This window comes from Rhinopithecus bieti, unplaced genomic scaffold (assembly GCF_001698545.2).
Source record: "Rhinopithecus bieti isolate Rb0 unplaced genomic scaffold, ASM169854v2 scaffold_50384, whole genome shotgun sequence".
Classification (NCBI taxonomy): Eukaryota; Metazoa; Chordata; class Mammalia; order Primates; family Cercopithecidae; genus Rhinopithecus; species Rhinopithecus bieti.
This window is the reverse complement of record NW_016820218.1, coordinates 536,648-564,294: the sequence shown is the minus strand read 5'-3', so window position 1 is coordinate 564,294 and position 27,647 is coordinate 536,648. Positions and strand designations below refer to the sequence as shown.

At 34.6% G+C, this 27,647-nt stretch overlaps 1 protein-coding gene across 1 annotated transcript in view; it reads left to right on the top strand.

Annotated features, from left to right (window-relative positions):
- The window catches only part of SKIC3 (SKI3 subunit of superkiller complex), a 98,637-nt gene that overhangs the window by 22,874 nt on the left and 48,116 nt on the right, over positions 1–27,647 (top strand). The window contains 21 exon segments of the mRNA XM_017859658.1: positions 2,671–2,811; positions 3,860–3,961; positions 4,807–4,946; positions 7,303–7,389; positions 7,476–7,548; positions 7,551–7,574; positions 8,380–8,510; positions 9,136–9,315; positions 9,637–9,761; positions 10,692–10,945; positions 12,181–12,283; positions 15,674–15,850; positions 15,941–16,085; positions 16,247–16,325; positions 16,411–16,472; positions 16,587–16,643; positions 18,058–18,126; positions 19,350–19,424; positions 20,373–20,514; positions 23,330–23,423; positions 26,037–26,114. Coding sequence (XP_017715147.1) covers positions 2,671–2,811; positions 3,860–3,961; positions 4,807–4,946; positions 7,303–7,389; positions 7,476–7,548; positions 7,551–7,574; positions 8,380–8,510; positions 9,136–9,315; positions 9,637–9,761; positions 10,692–10,945; positions 12,181–12,283; positions 15,674–15,850; positions 15,941–16,085; positions 16,247–16,325; positions 16,411–16,472; positions 16,587–16,643; positions 18,058–18,126; positions 19,350–19,424; positions 20,373–20,514; positions 23,330–23,423; positions 26,037–26,114 — 2,338 coding nt within the window.

Genomic DNA, 27,647 nt, shown 5'->3' with positions numbered 1-27,647 from the left:
ACTGTTTTAAAGTTGATTAAATCTGGAACCTTAGAATCCTTTAAATGTTAAAAAGAAGCCAGATAAGTAAATAATTTTTCTATTCATTTGCAATGAGTAGAATTCCAAAAGCAATGAATTATATTTCCTCTGTTTTTGTCCTCCACCAAGGTTTTATTTAGCCTAATATTACTCAACAAGAATAAGTATGAAGAAGAGAAGGATTGAAAGTTGAAGCTAAAGTATTCCTTGTCTCTTTATACACAAGATCATTAGTGTTGTTATTACTGTTGCTGGTTTTTGAGAAACTATAGAAAATTCCTCTCAGTGCACTTGGTCATATGCAGAGAATTGTTACCAGGGCCGAACATGAAAATAGTCCTCCCCAAATCTTATTTTGTTTTAATTGCTAGCTCCCAGGCTTTAGCAAGGAAAATATGTTAGGAAGTTTACCATTGTTTTAAAAGTCCGTTTATGTTCATCTCAGCCTTTTGGAAACATTTTCACATACCCAAAACCCACACTTTGATGACCTGTGTGTTGTTAAACTACCCTAAATATGGATGTTCATTGGAGAGATGCATGATTTTTCTTTCCTATTTTCATCCCGGAGTATATTTCTGTAATACAGGCAGTTTATGTAGTCAAGGTCTGATCATAAACTGTGTTTCTATGGAGGAAAGAGTGGTTTAGACTCAGATGAGGTAGAGATAAAAGGTATGGTGCATATTTTTTTTTTTTTTAGGATGGTGAAGAATTTTTATTTTTTATAGTATTTTCACCTGTTACCTATTAACAAGACTAAGCCTTTTTGAACATCAGTCATGATGGTATTTTTAAAGGAAACCCTCCCATCACAAAATTGAAATGAACACCTATCATGCTGGTCTCTACTCTCCCAGAGGTTACTGATACTACTCCAGAGGTTACCATTTTAGCCACAGAGGCAATAAAGGCAGAATATTCATGTTATAAGATAAAAGTAAGGGTGGTATATAGTATTAGCAGTATTGTAGACCTGTGGTCCTTTAAGTATGATCTCTGGACCAGTAGCATCAGCATCACCTGTAACTTCTTAGAAATGACACTCTTAGGTCCCTTTAAACAGACCTACTGAACCATAAACTTCAGGGATAGGGCTCAGCAGACCTGTTTTAACAAGTCTTCCAGTGATTCTGATAGGCAGACAATGTCTAGTTTAGACAATACCACTGGATCAAAAGGAAAAATCCGATAGTTTTCTTGGGAGGATATAGGGTGTATGGAACTAGGCAAATATTTATTTTGGATTCGTTTTATGGAAGCTATGGTGAGACTATTGACAAGGAAGTTTCATGGCCTGGAGCATAATAGTAGCAGACTTGTGTCTTTTCACTGGCTTAACTGATCAAACTAGTATTTCTTTCCCAGTTTGTTTTCATATTTTGGCCAAACAGTACTGAAGTTTTAACTCTCTTTAGTCGTTATAGAATTCTTTTGATTTTTAGTGCTAACTTGGATAATCTAAAATCAGTGTATAAACATATTACTACATATTACTAATGGAGTATACATTGGTTTGCAAATGGTTTTCCAGAAATTTGAAACATAATGAGCTAAAGGTATTTGCAAATAATTTACCTCTGAATCTGTGACTGAAACAGTGGTTCTACATGTGGGTTGTTGGACCTTATATGTTTTATATAGTGATTAAGCATTAGGTCTTGTTTTCAGGATTTTTTTTCCACCATATTTTTTGCTTCAAGTTGTAGTCTGTCTTTTTAGAATTCCTCCTATAGGCGTGAACCCAGGAGGCGGAGCGTGCAGTGAGCTGAGATCACGGCCACTGCACTTCACAGCCCTGGGTGACAGAGCAGACTCCGTCTCAAAAAAAAAAAAAAAAAAAAAAAAAAAAATTTCTCCTATGTGATTAAATGATTTATTAAAGTTGTGAATGCTGTTCACAATTTATTCTAAAACAGAAATTACAATTTTCATTTGTTTTATGCTTTTCTGGGATTGAGATTGGAGAAAATGGAAATATTACAAAATATATAAAGTTTTCTAAACTATTTTGCCAAAATAAATTTGAAAATAAAATAAATGTAGGCATTGGATGACTATTTCATAAGTGTCACAATTCACTTATATAGAAAAAGATTGTCTTAGAAAAATGTGGAAATGTACTGGTGAATTTGTAGACTTAGGCGGAATGTGACTAAGTCTTTGTGCAGTGTCCTGATGAGTAACCCGCCTATCCTGTGATCCTTGGATGCTGGAAGAGTCCACTGGATCTGACTGCCATGTCTCTGGCAGTGCATGGTTGCCTAGGAAGAGAACTTGAGGAAGATACTCTGCTTTGACAAGGGTTCCTTCATTTAACAATCAAAATTGTTACAGCTGGCAAGCAGTAGGCTATGTGACTTAGTCTACTGGCAAGTAGCAGGTTTCTTGTCTGAAATCCTAAAGTGGTTTCTACTTCCAGTATTTAAGAAGATAAAAAAGCATCATTTTTTAATTTAAATGTTAATATTTTCTGCATTTGCTGGTCTATTTAATTTTTGAATTTCTGGAATCAGCATGTGGTGAAAGATGCATAAGAATATAAAGGCAGATTTTGAGATTTAAGAATATGGGTTTGGGCATTTAGAAACTTGATATATGTACACACACACACACACACACACTAATAACCTTTTCTTTTAATTCCAGGAAATCTTACTGATGAGGGACAGCAGTATTGTTGTAGATTAGTGGAAATGGATTCAAAAAGTGGTCCAGGCCTCATTGGCTTAGGCATTAAAGCATTGCAAAACAAAAAGTATGAAGATGCTGTTAGGAACCTAACAGAAGGTAAATGTACAGTGTATGGCATGTAACATGAAGTATAATTATTATTCAGTCAGTAAGCATTTATCTTTGAGCCTTTCTTTAAGGAATGTATATCTAAGGTGGAAGGGAAAAAATGTGCCTACATACCTTGAACTCTGCTTAGATTTGAATTCTGACTCTGCTAATCACTAATTTCAAAACCTCAGAAGAGTTAATTAAACTTTCTGTGTGTCAGTGTTTTCATTTGTAAAATAGGGATATCTATATATAAAGAAAAGAAAAGGAAAAGAAAGAGAAAGAAAAGAAAGAGAAAAGCAAAGCAAAGAAAAGAGAAAAGAAAAGAGAGCCGGAGAGGGAGGGAGGGAGAGAGGAAGGAAGGAAGGAAGGTAGAAAGGCAGGAAGGCATATATGTAGATATATATGCCTTAGGAACCTAGGCTTTAATTTACTCTTATTAGGTGTGATGTTTTTGGAAGAACCTACATTCAAATTATAGATCTGAATGGTAAATACAAGTCAGGTAGGTAGTTTAAGGGAATGGAAGGAACATTTTAGGCAGAGATGAATCTCTGAAATAGCCTGAACTAAGAGGCTGTTGTTCAGAGAACTGCAGGTAGTTCACCAGGGTTTGAGAATGAAGTGTATGCACAGGAGGGGACAGCAAGTGAAATAGTAGAAGGGCCTAGCAAAACCTTGGTAAGTAGGTTGCACATTATCCTGACAACAGTGGGGAATCAGTAAAAGATTTTTAGCAGGGGAATGTTATAATCTGATTTGTATTTTTAGAGATACTCTAGCTACAGTGTAAAGAATGCATTGGGATGGATGGCAAGCACTTGCCGTGATTTGGGATAAAGATGGTTGAGGTCTGAACTGAAGTGGTGTTGGTAGAGATGGAGAAAGATGTATGGAGGGGAATGAATTGAGGCAGAGAATCAGTGTGACTTTGTGACTGATAAGATACCAGAGATGAAGAGGGGAGGAGTCTGATTTGGAGAGTAGGCAATGGTGCCATTCATCTATGTAGTCACAGAAACCTTGGTTTTTGTGGTTGTTTTTATCCTTTTAGGGTTAAAGGAAAGCCCTGTCTGCACAAGTGGATGGTATCATCTGGCAGAAGCCCAAGTCAAAATGCATAGACCTAAAGAAGCTATTCTTTCATGCAGTCAAGGTATTTTTGATACCTTTTGGGTTGACACGTAAGGGTGACCAACCCTATTTGTTTTTATCTTAAAGGACAAAGATAGTGATTTTAAAACCAAAATGCTGTATTTTTTATTTTAAATTGCTAATTTTAATTTCTCTGAGGTTAAATGAAAGTCTGCATGTGTGTATACTAGTGTGTTTATTTTTAAACCGGCAATGAATATTTAGCAAAATTTTCTTGCATTTGGAATATTGACATAGTCAGTTTAGGCTTGGGTGTGGAGGTCCTCTGTCTTTGTAACAAGGAAGTTTCTGGTGTGTCCAAGACATACAAGTTCTTAATTTCTCAGATATAGAGAGGGGAAACCTTAGGCATCTTGGGAGCCTATTTGAATGTGACAGGGTGAGGGGTGGGGACAGGAAATCATGAAAGTGGTTCACTGTTTCTGACCCACCTGGTAGCTTGCCCTCTGTAACTGAGAAATAGTTCACCTTGGTCCATTCTAATTCAGCTGCTTTCCCCTTCCAGTATCTTTATTTATTATATTTGTTACAGGTGCTTTGGTTATGGGCTAACCTTTATTGTTTAGCAGATATAGATAGTCATTGTCATTTTTTAGGATGTTCAGTTTTATTATATGTTGTGTGAAGATAGAGGTTTTAAATTCAGATATGCTCTGTTTTAAATTCAGGTCTTTCCATAAGGAATTCAGGGAAGAATTTATACTCAACTTTGAGTTATTCTTCATGTATATTGTTTTGGAAATTTATGCTTATTGTGTCTGCAATTTATTATATGTCATCCTTAAAAAAGAAAAAAAAACTGAAGTGATATGGCTGTCTTCATTTGGATACCCTTAATTTTGTCAGCTCTGAAGATCGTAGATAATCTTGGTGCGTCTGGTGACCGTCTTTATCAGAGGAATCTTTGTCTTCGTTTGAAAGCAGAGGCTTTGATTAAACTCTCAGATAATGACTCTGCAGAGGAAGCAATTCGTACTCTTGATCAGGTAGTCTTACCAAGTTTGTTTCTTCAACTCTAGTTAGATTTCCAGTCAACCAGGCAACAACCATTCTATGCCTACCACGAATATTTACTTATACAGATTTTGTGTTAGAGGTATGAATTCACCACATCTGCACTTTCCTAAGTCATTCATACTTCTGGGAACTTCTAGAGTAATTTGTTTGCCTTTTGATTAAGGACTTACAGTACTTATCATATAAGACTATTTCTTTAGTTCTAGACTTCATTCTCCTTTCTTCCTGTTGCCCTCTTAGGTTATTGCTACTTGATTATTATTAATTTGAGATTCTAAATTTTTTCCTCCAGGAAATATTCTGCAGATTTGACAAGAATAATTAAGGACACTGTTAGCTTCATGGTAGAGAATGTTTGTTTCATTCAAAGAAAGATTGATATTTCATAATGAAACCAATTTCTTAGTGTTTTGAGTTCAAGCAATTTGAAATTCCATACTAAAAAAACTATAACTGGTAAATTAAGAATTATAACATTATACCCTAAAGATTTTTGTCAGGTAAAAAATTATTACTGGTCTAAAATTAAAATTGAGTTTTTAAATCAGTTTTATGTATTTCAAAGGGCTTTGTATTTCATAATATTTCTTTGAGATCAGAACCGTTGTCAGCATCCTTCAAGAATTAATATTTTCTTGTTTTCTTTTGCTGTCCCACCAATAGTGTATTTTGTGTGAATGCTTTATAAAGGTTTTCAAATAATGTTTTACAAAAGACAAACAACTGCTAGTTTGGAGAACTAGCAGAGTCTAGGTATGAGATAGAAAATGTACAAGATGAACCAAGAACACCTTGTCTTGCTAGAAAGCAAGAAACTATAAAAGGGCTCAGACTACAAAAGGGCTCAGGAGCTAGCATAAAGAGATTCTTACTGGCTAAAGAGGGCATTACTAATGTGGTATATTGAAACACATCAAATATGTTAAATCCATGTGTTCATGATGATACAGAAAACAAATCAGCAAATGTCCTCAAGAAAACAAATCTTTGGGAGGATGCTAAAAACTCAACTGTGAAGAATAAAGGCATTTATCCTGCCTTTTCTATCTGAATCATTCCTCAGGATAATGAAATAATGAAGGGAGGAGAAATGTGTCTTTGTTGAAGTATTCTGTCTAATAAGAGAAGATGACAGAAAATCACCATTTTGCAATCCTCAGTGAATTAGTAGATCTAGGTGTCAAGGGTTAGTGGCTACTAACATCACAAAAAGACAATCAAGCTGGGCACAGTGTCTCATTCCTCTAATCCCAACACTTTGGGAGGCCGAGGCAGGCAGATCACTTGAGGTCAGGAGTTTAAGACCAGCCTGGCCAATATGGTGAAACCCCATCTCTACTAAAAATACAAAAATTAGTCAGGCTTGGTGGTGTGCACCTGTAATCCCAGCTACTTGGGAGGCTGAGGCAGGAGAATCACTTGAAGCCAGAAAGCAGAAGTTGCAAGTCAAGATCACACCATTGCACTCCAGCCTGGGCATTGAAGCAAGACTCTGTCTCAAAAAAAAAAAAAAAAAAAAAAAAAAAAAAAGACAATCAGACACAAACAAGTGCAAATACACCTGAAGACCTAAGGTATCATTGGGAATCTTCAAACCTCTAAATCCAACTACTAATATACAGAAAATACAGGGAACCAAGGAACATGTTAAACACCTTGAGAATGCATTTAGCAAAATCCAGACTCTGAGAAACTGTGACAAATAGGCCATATTTTTCAACAGTTAAATTGTAAGGAAGAAAAAAAAGAGGAAGGGGGCCTTATTGATTAAAAGAGACTTAAGGCGTATCAGTCAGTTGAAATGTGTATATCTTCTTTGGATTTTGATTTTTAAAATTGTTCAAATATTTTATGAGACAACTGAGAAATTTGATAATGTTAAGGATGTTTGTTGGTTTTAAGTATGATAATAGTAATGTGGTTATGTAACTTAGAAATGAACTTTTAGATATAGATACTGAAGTATTACAGATAAAAATTACAATATCTGGGATTTGTGTCAAAATAATCTGAGCAGAAGTGTGGTAAAATTGGTGGAGGTATAGATGAAAAAAATGATTGCTTGTGAGCTTGTGGTTTTGTGGCTGGATGATAGGTACATGTGGGTTTATTATACTAGTTTCTGTAATTTTTTTATGTATATGAGATTTTCCCTAATAAAAGGTTATAAAGAGTGAAGATGTGTTAGTAGTGATAGAAATCAGGACCTCTATTTCTTTATTCTATTAGGATCCTGCTTTTCTGTGTTCATTCTTTTATTAAAGCAAACATTGCTGTGGTTGTGTTGAAGGAGATTTATAGCAGTTCTTCACAATTATTTTCTAGATTTCTGATGCAGATAATATCCCAGGACTTTTGGTTCTCAAAAGCTTGGCCTATCGGAACAAAGGTTCATTAGATGAAGCTACAAAGGTTGGCTTTTTTATTCAAACTGAGCATTTTTTGAGTTAAAAGTCATTTTTATTTGGGTATAGAATTGACAGGTGTCTACTTTATAGATTATGGAAGACCTTCTCTCTTCTTACCCTGACCTAGCTGAAGTTCATGCCCTTGAGGCTTTGATTCATTTCACCAAAAGGACTATCTACAAGCAGAAAATGGTAAGGATATATAGATAGCTCATAGAACCATTTACATCTTAGTTTTTTTGTATTTCTCAAAAATTCAAAATGAGTAGGCTTGATGAAGATTTGATTTTGTATGAATTTGATCTTTGTAGGCTTTGAGTTTTAGTATTTTTAAGAAATGTATTTAGCATGTTGTACAGTAGCTATAAAAAACTACATGATGGGTTTCAAATCTAATTAGCTGATCTTGGCTGGGCGTGGTGGCTCACACCTGTAATCCCAGCACTTTGGGAGGCCAAGGCAGGTGATCTCTTAAGCCCAGGAGTTCAAGACCAGCCTGGGCAACATGACAAAATGCCATCTCTACTAAAAATACAAAAAGTAGCTGGGTGTGGTGGCACATGCCTGTAGTCCCAGCTATTCAGGAGGCAGAGGCACGAGAATTGCTTGAACCTGGGAGGTAGAGATTGCAGTGAGCCAGGACCACTCCACTGCACTCCAGCCTGGGTGACAGAGCAAGACTCAGACTCAAAAAAAAAAAAAAAAAAAATCTAATTAGCTGATCATCATGTTCACTAAGCAGATGTAATGTTCAGTATAGTCTGAACACTTAGCACATGGTAGTGCTAAAAGGCCACTGTGCTTTTTTAAACTCCTCTTCAAAAACAAATCACTTCTTTCCTGGTGATAATATAAATCCTAAAATAATGATTTGTTTCTAATTTGGCACCTCTGAATCACTCAAACTTTGATTGTTTCAACTAGGAGTTGCCTATATTGTGTGTGTATGTTTGTATATTTATTTTACTATTTCTTTTTATTACCCTTTGGTGACTTAGTTTTCAGACAGCTCTTGAGAAAGATACTGAAGTTGCAGAATATCATTACCAACTTGGATTAACATACTGGTTCATGGGTGAAGAGACAAGAAAAGATAAAACAAAGGCTCTTACCCACTTTCTGAAGGTAAAGCAATGCTGCAATTCAATTCCTAGTTGAAATGGCATTATAAAATCATAAATAATAATCATATAAGTTAGTTGCAATTACTCCTTACTGAACTGTTTTTTGTGCTTTATCTTTCGTACGTAAGGTTTTGTGATGGTGTTATATGGGTTTTCAAGGAAAAAATTAAAACATAAAATGTAAAAGTTACTTTTAAGAAGCATGTGTTCTAGAAAACGAGACATAATTATCTCTGGTAAACACTACTTTTTAGGTAATTTTCACTGTAGTTTTATGAGCATACAAGTTAGATGTTTAAATTCCTGTTTTTTTAGATGTTTCACATCTATAAGTCATGCATTCTTATCTTGACTTGTAAGAGCAGATTAATTCAGTAACAGCTCTAATTTCACATTTCCTTTACCAAAAAAGAAAATATTTTTATACTTCCGTTTACTTTCTATAAGCAGTGAAGGACAGCTTTCCTGTCTGTTTTAAATCTTACATTAAAGGATTTTGGTATATTTTGTATGTTTAATGAAATTATTTCTTTTTTCTTTAATCTGTGTATTTATCTTCTGTATTTGTAAAGATATTCATTAAACGAACTTTTAATGTCCTGGTATTATCAATATTTATTTCAAAGGCTGCAAGACTGGATACATATATGGGCAAAGTTTTCTGCTATTTAGGTCATTATTATAGAGATGTAGTGGGAGATAAAAACAGAGCTCGTGGATGTTATAGGAAAGCCTTTGAATTAGATGACACTGATGCTGAATCTGGAGCTGCAGCGGTTGACTTAAGTGTGGAGCTTGAAGATATGGTATGTCTAATAACCACTTTTGCTTTTTGTTTTTTTATCCTGAGTATATAAATGAAAATATTTTTATATATGTATATTTGAAAGTTATTAGTTTTTTTTCTATAGGTGCAATATAAATATTTTTGCCTCTTATAAGTAAAATTTTTTTCCATTGGTGGATATTAAATTACTAACCACTTATTGTTGAAACTGTAGTTTGGCGTATACCACTGTAAGTTTAAAAAATCAGAAGTGGGAAATGAAAATATATTTGTGTACTTTACATGAGCGTTCTTTTTATAATGTTCAATATATCTAATATTAGTATTTTCTTCCTATTAGGAAACTGCTTTAGCTATCCTAACAACAGTAACTCAAAAGGCAAGTGCTGGAACGGCAAAATGGGCCTGGCTTAGGCGAGGACTATACTATTTGAAAGCTGGTCAGCATTCTCAAGCAGTGGCCGAGTAAGGCACCTTATTGTATTTAAACTATGTTAGACAAACATAACGTTCCTTAAATTAAGCATTATTTATACCCCAAATGAACTTTACAGATTGTCTCTTACCAGGTTTTATTTTGAGAGAAGAAATAACAAAATTACTTTATGATTGATGAGTATTTATTGTCTGTAGGGCAGTGGAATTGCAGAGATGGATTAAATGATGTCCTGTTGTTGAGGAGATAGCCAGATTAGTGAACTGAAGTCTTAATAAATATGTATAGTAGTTCTCAATAGAAATTTTAGTGATGAGAAGCTGAGGTACATATCTTTATTGTTCTGCTGGCATACGTTGTTTTTGGCAAGGGAGACATTTGGCAGCTTAAAGGGCATTGGGAGCAGCTCATATATGATCAATTTGAGTCATTTGGTTTGAACAGTACTTTGTAAATAAATGTATTTGGATCAAGATAAAGTTGTTTCTGGTTTATGTTAGTATCTAGAGTACAGGCATTTTCACGGAAACGGAATCTGATCAGATATTTTAAAGCATGCCTATTGTTTCCGTATTTAAACTGTGGTATTTCTGTTTGGTAAAAGGATTGCTGGTGGGGGATTATGGACTGATGAGACAAACTGAGATGGACACCTGTCCTGGTAGGATAGAAAACTCGAGTTCTTTGAGATAATGAAGGAAAAGAAATTTTGTTCAGCACTTTTTCAAAAAAAGCATTTTATTCTTATTTGTTCCAAAATAAAATAACATTTCTTAGTATTAAAAAAATGAATCATAAAAGGAACAGATTTACCTACTTTAAATAGCACTTTTATAAGTAGAAGGAGCCATAGGTATGTATGTAATTCAATTACTTGAATTATTTATTTTATATTTTCCTTTCAGATTTGGAGATAATTCCATAACTTTTAGTTCTCTTACGGTTTTTTAAAATTTTAGTTTACAGGCAGCATTAAGAGCAGACCCAAAGGACTTCAATTGTTGGGAATCATTAGGAGAGGCATACTTAAGCAGAGGAGGCTACACAACAGCTTTGAAGTCCTTCACAAAAGCCAGTGAGCTGAACCCAGAATCCACATACAGTGTGTTTAAGGTTGCAGCAATACAGCAAATCCTAGGCAAATATAAGGAGGCTGTAGCTCAATACCAGATGATCATTAAAAAGACAGAAGATTATGTGCCTGCTTTAAAAGGTAATTTATTTTAATAGCTCCTTTGACTTTTATGATCCTGAAGTATAAAATTTTGAGTAGATTTCCTGCCTAAATGTATTGAATAACTTGAAAAAAGGACTTCTTTAGTCAACAGCAAGCATTCAGTATGAACCTCTTACAGTATAACTTACATAAATTTGAATATAAAAAGATCAAATCTTGTTTCATAAGTTAATAAATAGTAATAGGATAGAGATTTAACTTGTAGACAAACAGTATAACTATTAGATCTAAAAAACGATCTCTAAAACATGTTTCCCTATTCTTACATTTTGATAATTAATTCATTATGTCTCCAGAATATCTTAATACCTTTCATTACTTTGTAAGTTATATAAGCTCAATAAAATTTTTTTAAACTTTAGAGACAACTTGCTTTGTTTTATAGTTATCTAAGTTATTTTTGGTAATATAAAATAAAATACCACCATCCATATATAACCTACATTTTTAATGATTGTATTAAAAAACTGGGAGCTCATTATATGTGCTTACTCTCCTCCATTTCCTTCTTCTTTTTTTTAAAGAAACTGTTTGTTTTCTGTTTTTTTTTTTTTTTTAAAGAACATTTTACAAATTTTTGTGTCATCCTTGCTCAGTAGCCATGCTAATCTTCTTTTTATCATTCAAGTTTTGGTATATGTGCTGCTGAAGTGAGCACATAAATAGTGTAAATAGTATATTGTAAGTGACAAATAACTTAGGGCTTGAAACTTTTTTTTTAATTTTGTAAAACTCTTTCCTCAAGAGAAGGAGAACTCACATTTATGAAATCTTTACTAGGCACTTTAGGAAATCACTATTTCATTTAATTCTTATAGTATAGCTTGCTATACAGATTTTAATATAAAAAGATCATATCTTGTTTCACAATAGTTAATAAGTAGTAATATGATGGAGAGTAATATACAGATAATATCCGCATTTTTGTAGCCAAAGTTTTAGCGGGTAACTTGCCCAAAGACAAGGAAATTCTTGAGTTCCATAGATAACTTTTTAATAACTTCTAGTGCATGTTTATTTACTCCAACAGAACTCTTCCATTTGAATTTCTTATTGAATCGATGTAGGATCATGCTTTAAGATAATTTTATAACATACCATTAAGTTTTATTTTCTGGAAAGTGCTTTAAAATAACACCAATAAATTTATTTGAAGTTCATTTTAAGTGTTTATGTGTTTTAATAACAGTGACCAACTTACCTGATTTTAGGTTTGGGTGAATGCCATCTTATGATGGCAAAAGAAGCTCTAGTTGATTATCTTGATGGAAAAGCTGTAGACTACATAGAAAAAGCACTGGAATATTTTACTTGGTTCGTATTATTCTTATTATTTATTGTTTATTTTTGTAATATTATAATGAAGCCAAATTTAGAAGATCATTTTATGTATTCTGCTAGATATAGCAATTACTCAGAATGTCAAACAAAGAATAACAGACAAGCCAATTAATTCTGTAACATACATGTTGTATTAATTTTGCACTTGGGGAAACAGATGTAATTTCTTCTGCTTTTAGTAGTGGCTGGCATCCTAGATGCATAGGAAAGAATAGGAAGGAAGGAGCAGTCTGCTTGTGGAGCAGCAGCTCTGACACCATGTGTTAGTGTTCTCTTTCAGTAGGCCTGGAAATGAGTATCTTTAATTGGAACCAATTGGGAAATAGGGCTGTAGGTGCTCAATACACTTTACATTCAGTGGTAAGAGCCAATTGTAGGATTATTAGTAGGTGTTGAAGGTAAGGGGAAATGACAATCCGATTGCTTCTGAAGAGAAACTGTGAAGGAAAAAAGTGATGTGTCTAATAACAAGGAAGGAATCAGAAAATTTCGAGTAGATTTGGCATTTTATAGAACTGTGAATTCATTTGTTAGGTCAGAAAAAGTGTTATATGTGGTAGGTGACTTCCAAAAGTCCATGAGTTAGATGTACATTTGAATTTTTTATAACTCTTAAACATCTTCTACTTTCCTTACTTTCCTGCTTGGTTTCTACTCTGTTTTCTATTTATTGGTTGTTCCAGAATTGCTTTTCATATGAACCAAATGTGAAATGAAAACTAACCCTTTTTTATCTCACTGAATTTTATTCCTTCTTTTCAAGTCTCACATAATATAGTTCTTTCTAAAGAGAAGGGTACTGTGTAAAGGGCATGCTTTATTTGAACTGGTATTTCAGAGTAAATGTGAACCTTTGGGTGACAGTACCTTAGCTATAAATACTGCCTTCCTGAGCCTAGAATATGTTATTCTGGATAACATGTAACATAACCCATTAGAAGGTGGCATATAAAACAATTATCATCTCCAAATGTGTATTTGCTTCTAGAATTACAAGGCATTAATACTATCACAATTATTGTGTAAGAGTGATATAAGTTACTTCAATTTATATTTTATTTTTATTGAACTTAAAATAAGAATTTAGGCTGTTAAAATTGCCTCTGTTTTACTTTTCCCCTCTTTTTTCATTTTTTGTTGTCAATCTTAGAAATTTTGCTAAGATATTTAGGCAAAGGAACTCCAAATCGTATTGCCCTTCTGATTCTCAGTAGGCTTTTAGTCATGACCACAATAATTAATATTATTTCTTAAGAAGACATTGGAAAATGATTTTGGCTGGACTCCATGAGTAGAAAAGGCTATGAAAATGTTCCATCTGCTTATCCATCTGCCAGTAACATAGCAGCTTGTGATAGCTGATTATTGAGACTTGGCTTAAATGAAATTGCCATGTTTTATTTATAAGATCTTGAGAAGCGAAAAATGAAGAGAAATGTATAGCTGAAGTTTTTCTCATTCTAAAAGGAATTGCCCTCTGTCACCATAATTAATATTTCTCTTTGCTTTTTGAGCTTGTTCATTCAGTCTGCTCTTGTTTCAATAAATATAGTTCTTCAGATTTTATGTTTAGATTTTGGTTTTTTTTTTTTTGGTCTCAGGGTATTAATGTTCAACATCACCAATCATCAGGAAAATGCAAATCAAAACCACAGTAAGGTATCATCTCACCCCAGTTAGGATGTCTGTTATTCAAAAGACAAAAAATAAAGGCTGGCAAGGATGTGGAGAAGAGGGAACTCATATGGTTTATGGGAATGCAAACTAGTATAGCCACTGTGGAGAACAGTATGGAGTTTTCTCAAAAAACTGCAAGTAGAAAGACCATATGATACAGCAATCCCACTACTGGGAACTTATCCAAAGGAAAGAAAATCATTATATCAAAGAGACATCTGTACCCTCATGTTAATTGCAGCACTATTCACAATAGTCGAGATATGTAGTCAACCTAGATAGTCAACAACAGATGAATGGATAAAGAAAATGTGGTATTTATATACAATGGAATACTATTCAGCCATAAAAAAGAATGAAATTCTATCATTTAAGGCAACTTGGATAGAACTGGAGGACATTATGTTAAATGAAATAAGCCAGGAACAGAAAGTTAAGCACCATATGTGCTTACTCATATGTGGAAGCTAAAAAAGAAAAATTGATCTCATAGAAGTAAAAAGTAGAACAGAAGATATTAGAAGCTAGGAAGGGTAGGGGAAAGGGATATAGGGGTAGTATTTGTTAAAGGACACAAAATTATGGCTAGATACAAGGAATAAGTTCTAGTGTTCTGTAGCACTGTAGGATGACTATAGTTAACAATAATATATAGTTTCAAATAGCTAGAAGGATAGTGAACATTCCTAACACAAAGAAATGATAAATGTTTGAGATTATTAATATGCTAATTACCCTGATATGATCACGATACATTATATGTATCAAAAAATCTCTGTACCCCATGAATATATATAGTTATGCCAATTAAAAAATAAAATTTATAAAAATCTTTCAGATCTTACCAAGTATATTTGGTACATTTTATTTGAGGTGTCTTCATTGATTTTTTTGCTGCCATAACAGAATACCACAGACTAGTTAATTTACAAAGAATAGAAGTTTATTTGACTTGGTTCTGGAGGCTGATAAGTCCAGGAGTGTGGTGCTGGCAGCTTGGTGAGGGTCATCCTATGGCAGAAGGGCAGAATGCAAGAGAAAAAAAATGGGACTGAACCTACCCTTTTATCAGGAGCTCACTCCTGTGACAACTAACCCATTATTACAATAACAGTATTAATCCATTTGGGGGACAGAGCCCTCATGACATAATCACCTCTTAAAGGTCCTACTTCTCAACATTGTTGCCCTGGAGATTGAGTTCCCAACTCATGAACTTTGTGGGGACGTAGTCAAAACTACACAGCATGAGAGAAGATCTAAAAGCAAAAACCTGAGTCTACAATGGTCAGTTGTAAAAGAGTTACGAACTTTACTACCTTGGTCATTGCTTAAACACAAAAAGCATAGTTTTAACATTTTAATATTAAAAGAAAATTGGTCCTGGAAAACTTATTTATTTATTTGTGTGATTGCTGCTACTTCTAATAAAAATGGTGAAGAGTAACCAAAAAAAAGTGTCCACAAAATTTCTGGCACTTAAAGTAATCCCTTCCTCCCTCCCTTTCTCCTTTTCTTCTTCCCTTCCTATTAGGGAGGTGGTATGATATAATTCAGTTAGGAAGAGATTAGTAAAGCATTTGCAGTGCTTAGTGTACAGTTTTTCTGTTTTAAGTAATAATCAGGGAGATAAGCTTCATGCTTTTTATAAATAATTTATAAGAATCACATTGTTTCTTTTTTTAGTGCTCTACAGCATCGAGCTGATGTGTCCTGCCTCTGGAAGCTAGCTGGGGATGCTTGTACCTGTCTGTATGCTGTCTCACCATCTAAAGTGAATGTTCATGTTTTAGGAGTCCTTCTAGGTCAGAAAGAAGGAAAACAAGTATTAAAGAAAAATGAGCTCCTCCACCTTGGAGGAAGGTAATTTGCAAAGATTGCCAGTTAATAACATTTGAATTGAATTAAGGCATTGTAACAAAAACCATAACATTCACTTTTGTGTTCCCATAGGTGTTATGGTCGTGCATTAAAACTGATGTCTACGTCTCATACATGGTGTGATCTTGGAATTAATTATTATCGCCAAGCAAAACATCTAGCAGAAACAGGCAGCAACATGAATGATCTTAAGGAGTTGCTGGAGAAATCTTTACATGTATGGTTTATATAAATTTTTTGTAAACTTTTTAAAAAGCTAAATGCTTTTCTCAAGGATGTTTTGAAGTAAATAGTGTTTTCACATAAAACCACATATATCTTGATATACATGCTGCTATTCCAAGAAATAAAAATTAATCTAATTTAACTTCTTTTCAGTGTCTGAAAAAAGCAGTGAGACTCGACAGTAATAATCACTTATACTGGAATGCTCTTGGTGTGGTTGCATGTTACAGTGGTGAGAATTGAGTAACACTTCAATATTTTTAGAAGATTGTGTATTTCAAACAAAGTTCAGTTTCATCAAGTTCTGTATTTTTCAGGTATTGGAAATTATGCCCTTGCTCAGCACTGTTTCATCAAATCAATCCAGTCAGAACAAATTGTGAGTATTCTATGTGTCTATGAAAAATAACTTCAAAATTTACTATTACTAATTTTCTGAGACTTTCAAGTAGACAAGGGGCATATTTTAAGAAAAAAAATGTATGTTTTTTAGAATGCTGTTGCATGGACCAACTTGGGAGTGTTATACCTCACAAATGAAAATATTGAGGTAAATATGTTGCCTGTCTGTCATATTTAAAATAAAAAAAATTTTTCTATGTTATTATCTCCTCAGTAGCTCAGCTTCTTGTGGAGAAATGTTTTTGCATATCGTTAGCTAGCCAGTATGCTCTCCAGTATGCTAGTTAATTGATGATATTCAATTTATGTTGAATAATTAATGTGTAAGATTTATTTTCCTTTTTATGACCTTCAAGAAACTTCTGATTTTATGATTATGTTGGTTTTTCATTTAGAGATTAAGACAGTTCTATTCTGAATCAATTTGACATTTTTTTTATCTGTACACATGTAAGAGAAGTCCTGTGTAGATAGTGTTGGGGGTGGAGTGGATAAGCGCAAGGGAGACAGGTAGCAATCTCTAGAAGCTTAAATTTAACCTTTCCTTGGGTACTTTACATTTTGGCTTTAGTAGATGTTAATCTCTTTAAATAGCAAGTGTAATTTGTCATACTTGAGCAATTATTCATTAGGCAATGAGAACTAAAGTGATTGGGAGCATGTTTATAGGTCATGTTTGGAAAGTTTCCACAAATTTATAGGTAATACTACGTTTGAACTGTTTTGTGTTTCAGCCAGTATATTGAGTCTCATTCCAAAAAGCTTTCACAATATTCTCAAGGATACATTAAGTCACTGCAAAAAAGACTGGATTTAGAAAATTGTAAATAGATTAAATAAAATATTAATTTGGATTTTAAATAAAACAATGTCTTAGTAAGCTATGGATGTGGTTTTATTGTAGCATGGATAGTTGTTACCCGTGAGCTTACTTTTAAAACAGGAAAATAAGACTGTTTCCTGCCATACATAGATTATTGAGAAAATAGTATAAAGCAGTATGTAATAAAAAGTTATTTTTTGTGGCAGAAAAAAAAAAGCATCAAAGTTAATGTGTCCAAGTTAGATATTTTTGAAGTTTCCTCATTGCTTAATGCAGAATTATGTTGTTGATCAATCCTTCTCTAGTAGCAGTATAATACATGTCTGGGACTTCATTGGTTAGAACTTCATTAGTTGTGAGTTCTTATCCTCCCAGTTAAGCTAAAAGAAAGGGAAATAGATAGCCTTATTTAATCATTGCCTTCAAACCTATGGCTAGCTAATGGGCGTATGATTGGTTGGTTAAAAGTTCTGCAGACTACGAGGTAGAACCCCCTTTTGCTGGGGTTCAGAACTCCTAACCTGGGGAGAAATCTGTTGCACCTAGGAGTGTTCTAGAACTGTTCAGTTAAAACACTGCTTTAAGCATTGCTAATTATGCTTAAACAGTGAAGTTTTATGTTCATACATATTTATGATGAGAGGTTTGACTTATTCTCTTATTTTATGCTTTTTAAACTTAAGTGGTTTAATAAGTTTATAAAATGACTTGCTATAATATTTTTGCCTTTTTTTCCTAGCAAGCTCATGAAGCTTTCAAAATGGCCCAGTCCCTTGATCCATCTTATTTAATGTGCTGGATTGGACAAGTAAGATATATAACATATAGTTACTAATAAGCTTGTTGATATAAGTAACTGACTGATACGCATAACAGTGATAATAATGGTAACAGATAGCATTTGAGGACTTGCTTTGTGCCAGTCACTGTGCTTAGCTCTTTGTATACACTATTTCAGTTAATCTATCATCAATTCTTTGAAATATGGTTGATGTTATACTCTCTTTATAGTTGTGGAAATGGAAACTCAGAGATCCTAAGTGTCATTCCTAAGGCCACATAGCTTGTAAGGATTTAACTCTGATTTGGGGGGGCCTCTGAACACTTACCAGTCTGACATTACTGTGCCTAAAAAATACACCCATAACTGTATTGTGTAACTCTCATGTACAAAGAAAATGCACATTTACAAAGATCATTTTGAGTATTAGATTTCTGTAAAATCTTCATATTTGATTTGTCACTTGTTTATGAGTGTTCTCTCCTCCCCAAATTTAGATTTTGTAATGCCAAATAGGAATCAGGATACTTTGTTACTAGTCTGAGTCTGTTACCTACTGATTTTTTTTCTTTTTTTACCTTAGCATATCACTTTTCTGGATTTTAATTTTCTCACCTGAAAAAGAATGGGATTAGACTGAGTGGCCGCAAAGTTCTTGCCTGGTTGAGGAATTATAATGAATTAGTAAGCAGTCAGTTGCTTTGGTTCAGAGAGTAGGAGCATCACCCATATTAGAAAATTATTAATCAGAGTTTAGAGATCTTTTATTGTGTTTTAGACTCTTGGGCCTAATTCTAGTTAACTGGTGAAGCAAGCAGAGCTCCAAAAGCAAACTCCTGTTCCCATTCACTGTGGTAGCATCTGGGAGCAGAGGCATTGCTATGCTAACCTCTATGTCAACCATTGAACCCAGGGAGCCCAAGAATTTGCATTCTAACGGCTCCCAAGTGATGATTGTGAGGCTGGTCCAAGGGACCTCACTTCACGTAGTACTGCTCTAGGTCAGTAGATCTTAGATGATTATCAGAATCACTTTTTTAAAATTTTAAAAGTATTTTTGGTTTTAAAAATAATTTATTTGAGCAGATACCTGGAAGATTTAGTTAATAACAATAGAAGTGAAAAACTTTGGTTAACTTTGCTTTTAAGCTCAGCTAGTAAACCTTCGGTTCTTCTAGACAGTTTCATTTTTTGTTATTATTGTTATTTTCTTTTAAACACATTAAGAGTCTGTTTTTTTCCTTTTGTAGGCTCTTATTGCTGAGGCAGTTGGAAGTTACGACACTATGGATCTCTTCAGGCACACTACAGAACTAAATATGCATGTAAGAATCTGAACATTCTTCTTGAGTATTCATTAATGAGAAAAGTATTATCTTTGTTAAGGGAATGAATAGATATTGGGCTAGGCATAGTGGCTTACGCCTGTAATCCCAGTGATTTGGGATGCCAAGGCAGGAGGATTAGTTGAGGCCAGCCTGGACAACATAGCAAGACCCTGTCTTAAAAAAAAAAATTAAAAATTAGCCAGGTATGATGGTGTATACCTGTAGCCCTAGCTACTCAGGAGGCTGAGGCAGGAGGATTGCTTGAGTCCTGGAGTTTCAGGATACAGTGAGCTGTGATCACGCCATCTCACTCCAGCCTGGGCAACAGAGCAAGATTCTGTCTCTAAGAAAAGGAAAAAGAAAATGAATAGATAGTGGTATTAGATGTTAATGACATCAGTTGTTTTTATTATTTATTCTTTATTAGAAACAGGTTAGTTGTCTGGAATTAAAGAACTACCATTTTTTTTCTCCAACTTTCAAGAGCTGGTGAAGAAATGACATTGAGATTTAATAGATATAGTTGTAGTCATATATTAATAGAATGGAAACTGAGACTCTAGGAAAAAGATAGACATGAGATAAGGAGTAGGCATGGTAGACATTTCTAGATTATTTATGAAAATGTTTTAGAATTCTTTTTTTTTTTTTGGTTTGTCCTTTGGCATGGAGGGGAAAGCCAACCCATCAGGCGAGGCTCTGTTTTCTGCATTTTATCCTCTTTGATTTTTCTAGTTAGGATTGGAACAAGTAATTTCAATATGTTCTTAGCTGTGTTTTATCATAGAGACTCTTCATTTAAAGGTACTTTTAACAGTTGACTTAAAGAACACTGAGATGTGTTCTAGGATATTTATTGTATTGAAGAGCATTGTTTTATTTATTATAATTTTTATTGACATATTTATTATTCTATGTCTGCTTGTTAACATTGGCTTTTTAAAGACTGAAGGAGCTTTAGGTTATGCGTATTGGGTCTGCACAACATTGCAAGATAAAAGCAACAGAGAAACAGAGCTGTACCAGTACAACATCCTCCAGATGAATGCTATTCCAGCAGCACAAGTTGTTTTGAATAAATACGTAGGTAAGGTACCTGTTATATAATAGCAAGATATTTGAATAGCTATTGAAATAATTTAAATAATTTTTAAAAGTAAAATTTTTTAATTTAATTCATTTCAAATTAAATATTGGTGTTCTTTAAGACATGAATTTGCCTTCTCTTTGCAGTGGCGAAGCAGTCTTTACTTTGTAAATTTTACTAAAGGCTTTTGAAGAAAGATAAAAATTGTTACCTAATGATGCAAGATAAAAGTAATTTCCTTATTATAGTGGAGAGTGTATTATAGTGGAATGTATTAATATACTGTCCACTATACACTAGAACAGTTGCTGCTGTTCTAGCTTTGCCTTTTACTTTCTCTGCAGTCTTAGGCCAAGTGTTTTACCTCCCTTAACTTCTATTTGCTGCTTGGATAGTGGATATAACAATACCTAGATTGTAGAGTTGTGAGAACTAGGTGAGATAATATAAATGAAGTACCAAACCCAGTGACTGTAGCTTCCCCACTTAACACCTAATTTTTCTTGAAGGTATTGGAAAAATACGTTTAGGTTTAGGAAGTTGACAGAGTGATGAAGTTTTATTAACCATCTATTGTAATAATTTCTTGTCTTTTTAAATAAAACTACCATTGATTTTGGTTATTAATCTCTGCTCCACCAATTAGTAGCCTTGATTGAAACCTTGGGCATGCTACCAAAATTCTCAACAGGAAAGTATTTATTGCTTAGTGTTTAAATAAGGTGATTTGTACAAAATGTTATGCAGAGTGCCTGGCATATCCTAGATGCTCAAGAAAATGTTAGTTTCATTAACTTTTGACAAAATACTAATAAAGAAGCAAGGAGTTTAAGCAGGATACTGAAAACAGTAAATATTGACAGTCAAATAATATAAAGAATCGGACAAGTTGTGAAAAACAGGAGAGAAAATGCCTCACTGTAGATATTGTGGGGATTGTGGCACTCTGCATGCATTTAGCCTGAGGCAGTAGACTAAGCAATTAATTTACCAACATCAGCACTTAGGGTAGGTTTGTCTTAGGGTGGGTGTGGCATGTGAATGCATGGATCTCCTCATGCTCATTTTTTATTTATTTATTTTTTTGAGACGGAGTCTCGCTCTGTCACCCAGGCTGGAGTGCAATGACACAATCTAAGCTCATTGCAACCTCCGCCTCCCAGGTTCAAGCCATTCTCCCGCCTTAGCCTCCCGTTTAGCTGGGATTACAGGTGCATGCCACCATGCTTGGCTAATTTTTTGTATTTTTTGTAGAGACGGGGTTTCACTATGTTAGCCAGGATGGTTTCAATCTCCTGACCTCGTGATCCACCTGCCTCAGCCTCCCAAAGTGCTGGGATTACAGGCATGAGCCACTGCGCCTGGCCCACATGCTTATTTTGACTCAGTTATGTTGACTCTTTCTTTTGTGACTTGAAGGATTTTTCAAGAATAACTTTGACTATATGATTTTAACCTTAGTTGTTGATCTTAGAACCTAACAATCATAAGATATGGTTACGATGTACTTTGTTAAATAATCTAAAGGATTTGAAGGCTTACTTTCCACTACTGCTTTTAAGTAGATTATATCAGATATGTTTCTTTTTCTACATTTTACCTTCTTAGATAGGTAATCACCCAACGGGTTCACTTTGCCCGCTGCATAGACAGAGCCAATTTATCAAGACAGGGGAATTGCAATAGAAAAAGAGTAATTAATGCAGAGCCAGCTGTGCGGGGGACTAGAGTTTTATTATTACCAAAATCAGTCTCCCTGAGTAAGCATTTGGGGATCAGCATGTTTAAGAATAATTTGGTGGATGGTGGTGGACAGGCCCTGAGTTGGAAATGCTGACTGGTTGCGTCGGAGATGAAATCATAGGGATTTGAAGCTGTCTTCTTGCACAGAGTCAGTTCCTGGGTGGGACCACAAGATCAGATGAGCCAGTTTATCAATCTGGGTGATGCCAGCTGATCCATCAAGTGCAGGCTCTGAATAGTGATGTTATCTCCAGGAGCAATTTGGGGAGGGTCAGAATCTTGTAGCCTCCAGCTGCAGGACTCCTAAACCATAATTAATCTTTTGACTAATTCGTTAGTCCTGCAAAGGCAGGTCTAGTCCCCAGGCAAGGAGGAGGTTTGTTTTGGGAAAGGGCTGTTGTCATCTTTGTTTCTAACTATAAACTATAGACCAAGTTCCTCCTATTTTTAGTTTAGCCTACACCCAGGAATGAACGAGGACAGCATGGAGGTTAGAAGCAAGATAGAGTTAGGTCAGATTTCTGTCACCGTTTCAGTTATAATTTTGAAATGGTGGTTTCAGACACATGATGTTTTTTGACATTAAAATTTCAAAATACTGCACTGAAAGTACTAGACTTACCTTCTGTTTCTAGTGTACAATACTGACTTTGTTATTTTTTTTTAAATACATACATGTTGGAACAGAACCACCAAGAGAAATTATTGCTTAATTTAATCATAGGAAGGTTTAAGTAATTAGCCAAAGAACTGAATTTCCTTATAAATCTCATGACTGGTTTTAACAAGAACTATAATTTCAAGTTATGATCCTTTGGGCATAAAAATGTTTAAATTCTAAAATACAATTAAAAATCAAATATAACTATTAAACATTATTCAGTGATTAGAAGAGTTAATAAAGTTTTTACTGTCATATTATATTCAAGATAAAATCAGGCCACTATTCTTAACAGTGTAAGTGATCTCAAGAGGTAATCTGGTATTTTAAGATACTGAAAAAATAAAACTAATATTTTGTTAGTACCATCAGTATGCGTATGTAAAAATGAAGATATTTCTCATTTTCTAGAAAGAATTCAGAATTATGCTCCAGCTTTCACAATGTTGGGTTACTTAAACGAACATCTGCAACTCAAAAAGGAAGCAGCAAATGCATACCAAAGGTAAACTACATTTAATTGTGATAGATGCAGGAGGAAGATGAGGGGAGGGGTTCCTGGAGAATCTCTGACTGGCCTGTGCATTGGGAGAACGGGGTGAAGCCAGGGGAAGTTCATGCCATTTGTAGGCAGAGAGGAACCTGGCCTCTTCATTTCTTGTGTGTGTGGCCTGGAATCAATCTGTGAGACGGGGGCCTGTTAGCAGGAACCCCTCTCGCTTTGCTAAGAGGGTTTTTTCTTTTTTCCTTTTCACCCAATAAATCCATTCCCCTCACCCTTCAATGTGTCTGCATGCCTAACTCTTCCTGCTTGTATGACAAGGACCTGGTTTTAGCTGAACTAAGGAACCAAGTTCTACATCAATTGCAATGCAATCATTGTTTATCAGTTAGCTTTTCAAATGTTAGTTTCATTCTCAGGAAGAAGGTACTAAATAATTGTTTTGACTCCTTTCCTGATGTTTCCTTGTATACTATTATTACATATTAGAAGGTGAAAAGATGTGGTCCCAAATTTTCAGCTATATTTTGTTTTTTGTTGCTCATCTTAAGGAGGTGGGGTAGAGAAATTGAGAGAGAGAAATCAATAGAAAAGAAAGAAGAAACAAAACAAAAAACTTACCAGATTTTTAGAAAAGTCTGTCTTTTAAGAACTTATCTGTCTAACTTTATTAGATTTGAAAATGTGTTCAGTGAGACAAGAAATAAGAACATTGTGATGTGTTTGTTTGAATGACTTTAATATCTACTATGTATTTATTCATTTAATAAATATTTGTTGACTACTGTGTGCCAAGCAGTGTTCTTGGCACTGGCTATTTTGCAGTAAATTAAAAAAGACAAAGGCCTTGTTCTCATGGAACGTGTGTTCTGTGGCTGAGAGACATGATGAGCTAATAAACATCTGTGATGATAATAATTGCTAAGAAAGAAAATTAAAGTAGGGTAAAGGGCCAGAGAATGCAGGGCAGGAAGTGACATTTCAGGTGAGTTTAAGAATGGATAGATTAACTAAGAAGGCAGTTGAGGCCCGACTTTAGTGAACTGAGGCCACAAGCCACTTGTTTATCTGGGCAGGACGATTCTAGGCAGAAGGAACAGCAACAGAAGTGGAGAAGTGGAGGAGTAGATTTGGCATGTTTACAAAATAAGAAAGCCAGTGTGCTGCAATGGAATGACCAGCTGGAGAGTGGTAGGAAATGAAATCTACATAAATTTCTATGTAAATTAATGGATAGGTGATAAGAAAATAACTATTGATCTCATGACCAACTACTAGATGAAACGTAGAAAGACCTGGTTGCCTAATCTCTGAGGCACATTATTGCCCTAAATCTAAATAAATATTTACAGGAAGCCTTGTCAAGTGAAAAATAATTGAGGTGTCCTGAATGCTTTGCCATATCCTTTTATGGATCTCTCTGTAGTTCAAAGGAGTAATCACTAGATGGTACTGGAGCTTGTGTAATCAAGAAGTTATTTTTCCAGGTGTGTATGGAAAGAAGTATGTGAAAATAAATGTATATGAAAAACCACTATTTTGCTTCTTTCAAAGCCAACAAACTTAACAGTAAACTATAAATATGACAGACTGCAACAGTGAGCAAGATTTTTAAACAGAGAAAACTAGGCAGCTAGGGTGTTTGGTTTTTTTTTTTGCAATAGCAAATGACATATATATAAATGACATAAATAAAAACGACATATCGTTATTATTGCAGATATTGTGAATTTAACATTGGTTGCACCTTAGTCTTAAAATGACATCTCCACAGTCACTTGGGTGTGTGTACCACTTTCTTGACTGATCATCACTGCTGTTTTCTGCTTTAAACAAGTATTTGATGGTTGAAACCACAAATTAGGCATAAATCTAAATAGGGGTATAGTTTTTCATCTCTATAATACTGTCTTTAGGCTTCTCTAGCAAATTCTTGTTTTTCATGCAACATCAGGGAGATAGAAAGTCTTTGTTGGCTATTTCTCCCTAGCCTGTCCTCTTTAAATGGGAACAAAATAAAACCAAAATCTTGTTAAATATCCAACTCTTTTTAGTCGTTAAGACATTTCCCTGCCTGCCCATAGGGAACTGAGCGTAAGAAGAAAATACACGTTGTCAGCAGGTTACTTATTCCAATCCTTGAGGGACTTCTAGTGACTAGTCCTCTTCCCTCAACTTACTTTTCTCTAAGTATTTTTTCTGTATGTACAAGCAAGGATGCATGAAAGCATTCAATTTCCTGGCTTCCTAACTCAAACTACTAATATATAAATAGTTTCAAGAATGTTTTCTATGAACTCCAAATATGTCAAAACTTTAAACTGTGACATAGTTATTTCCCATATTTAGATTTTTGGAATATTTAGAGCTCAAATGTAATAAATTTCACTTACTAAGAGGTCATTTAGATATTATTTTCCCAACAGTTTAAAATCTAAATATCTGTAAGTGCTTTTGTTGTACCAACTTAATAAAATATGAATAAGCTATATAACTAGCACCAAAGAATTAGTAGAACTAAATGAACAAATATCTGTGGATTCAGCTAAAGAGGAAGGTAACAGAATGCTATTGCACAGAGATAAATTAAAATACCTTGTTTTTTTTTTTTTTAAGGGCAATTTTGTTGTTACAGAGTGCAGAAGACCAAGATACTTACAATGTTGCGATAAGAAATTACGGCAGATTGTTATGGTAAGCATATTTTTTCTCCATTAATTCTATCAATTGATTGTATTTTTCTGGTGAAAGCTGTGGAACTGGTGATATGCTGACTAGTTCCCAGAACAGTGGGACATGTAGGATACATAATTTCCATAGAAACAGGCTCTGTTAACAGTTTCCTGTACCTATGATGCTAACTAACCCCAGTGTGCTTTGTATGGAGCAGATTTAGAACTCATGGTTTGTTGACTGGAGATGAGAACATTTGGAAGAGAGGTAGTGGCCATCTCTAATAGTAGAAGTCTAGTTAATTGGAAAAGGAATTACATTTATTCTGATTTGCTATATATTCTTAAACTGAGGATGGACATTAGGGGTCCAGTAACCCCATTGAAATAGTACACAAAAATTGTTGTGTGGGTACCTTTTGGGGATGAGGAAGGAGCTCTATATCTTTCCTCAGTTTTTCAGAGACTTCTAACTCTAAAAAAGAATAAAAGAAAGAAAGATTAAGAACCAATTGTTTTAGAGGGTAGAACTAACACCAGAGGATGGAAGTATTGTAGGAGGAGGGTTTTTGATTCAAGTTAAGGCAGCATCCTAGAGTGCCCTAAACTTGAATGGTGCAGTTTGCAAAACACTGTTAAAACTATACTTTGATGCTTTAGGATCAGTGCCACATCTTTTAAGGAGCTACATGGTAGACCTTAGGTAGCCAGTTATTTTCTTTTATAACTGTGTACTTGAAAAATATCCAGAATTGGAAAATTATACTGTTCTGACTGCCTCTCCTTTTAATCATTTAAACTGTTTATATTTAAAAGTTGAAAAAATATTTAAAAATTGAAAGAGCTGTCAGTTCCAAGATTTTGTTGAAGTAGAGGACAGATATATTGTATGGAATAAAGTATCTGTTCTTTTTAGTTTTGATGTTTTATATAATCTAAGTACTAATGTAAGTATTTTAGAAGAAAATGTATACCTTCAATTGAAAACAGATTGTTTTTTTTAATTTACTTTTATGAAATGTATGAAATGTGCAAACATGCAGTGAGTAGTAGAATAATTTAATGAAAACTCACCAATCAAATTATATCTTAAAATTCTGTCAGCTTGTTTCAGGTTACTTTTCTTTCTTTTTCTTTTTTTTTTTTTCCTTGAGATGGAGTCTCGCACTGTTGCCCGGGCTAGAGTGCAGTGACATGATCTCGGGTCACTGCAACCTCCACCTCCGGGGTTTAAGAGATTCTCGGCTAGAGCCGAGCCTGTAATCCCAGCACTCTGGGAGGCCGAGATGGGCAGATCACGAGGTCAGGAGATCGAGACCATCCTGGCTAACACGGTGAAACCCCATCTCTACTAAAAAGTACAAAAAAAAAACTAGCCGGGTGAGGTGGCGGGTGCCTGTAGTCCCAGCTACTCCGGAGGCTGAGGCAGGAGAGTGGCGTAAACCCGGAAGGTGGAGCTTGCAGTGAACTGAGATTTGGCCACTGCACTCCAGCCCGGGGGACAGAGCGAGACTCCGTCTCAAAAAAAAAAAAAAAAAAAAAAAAAGAGAGATTC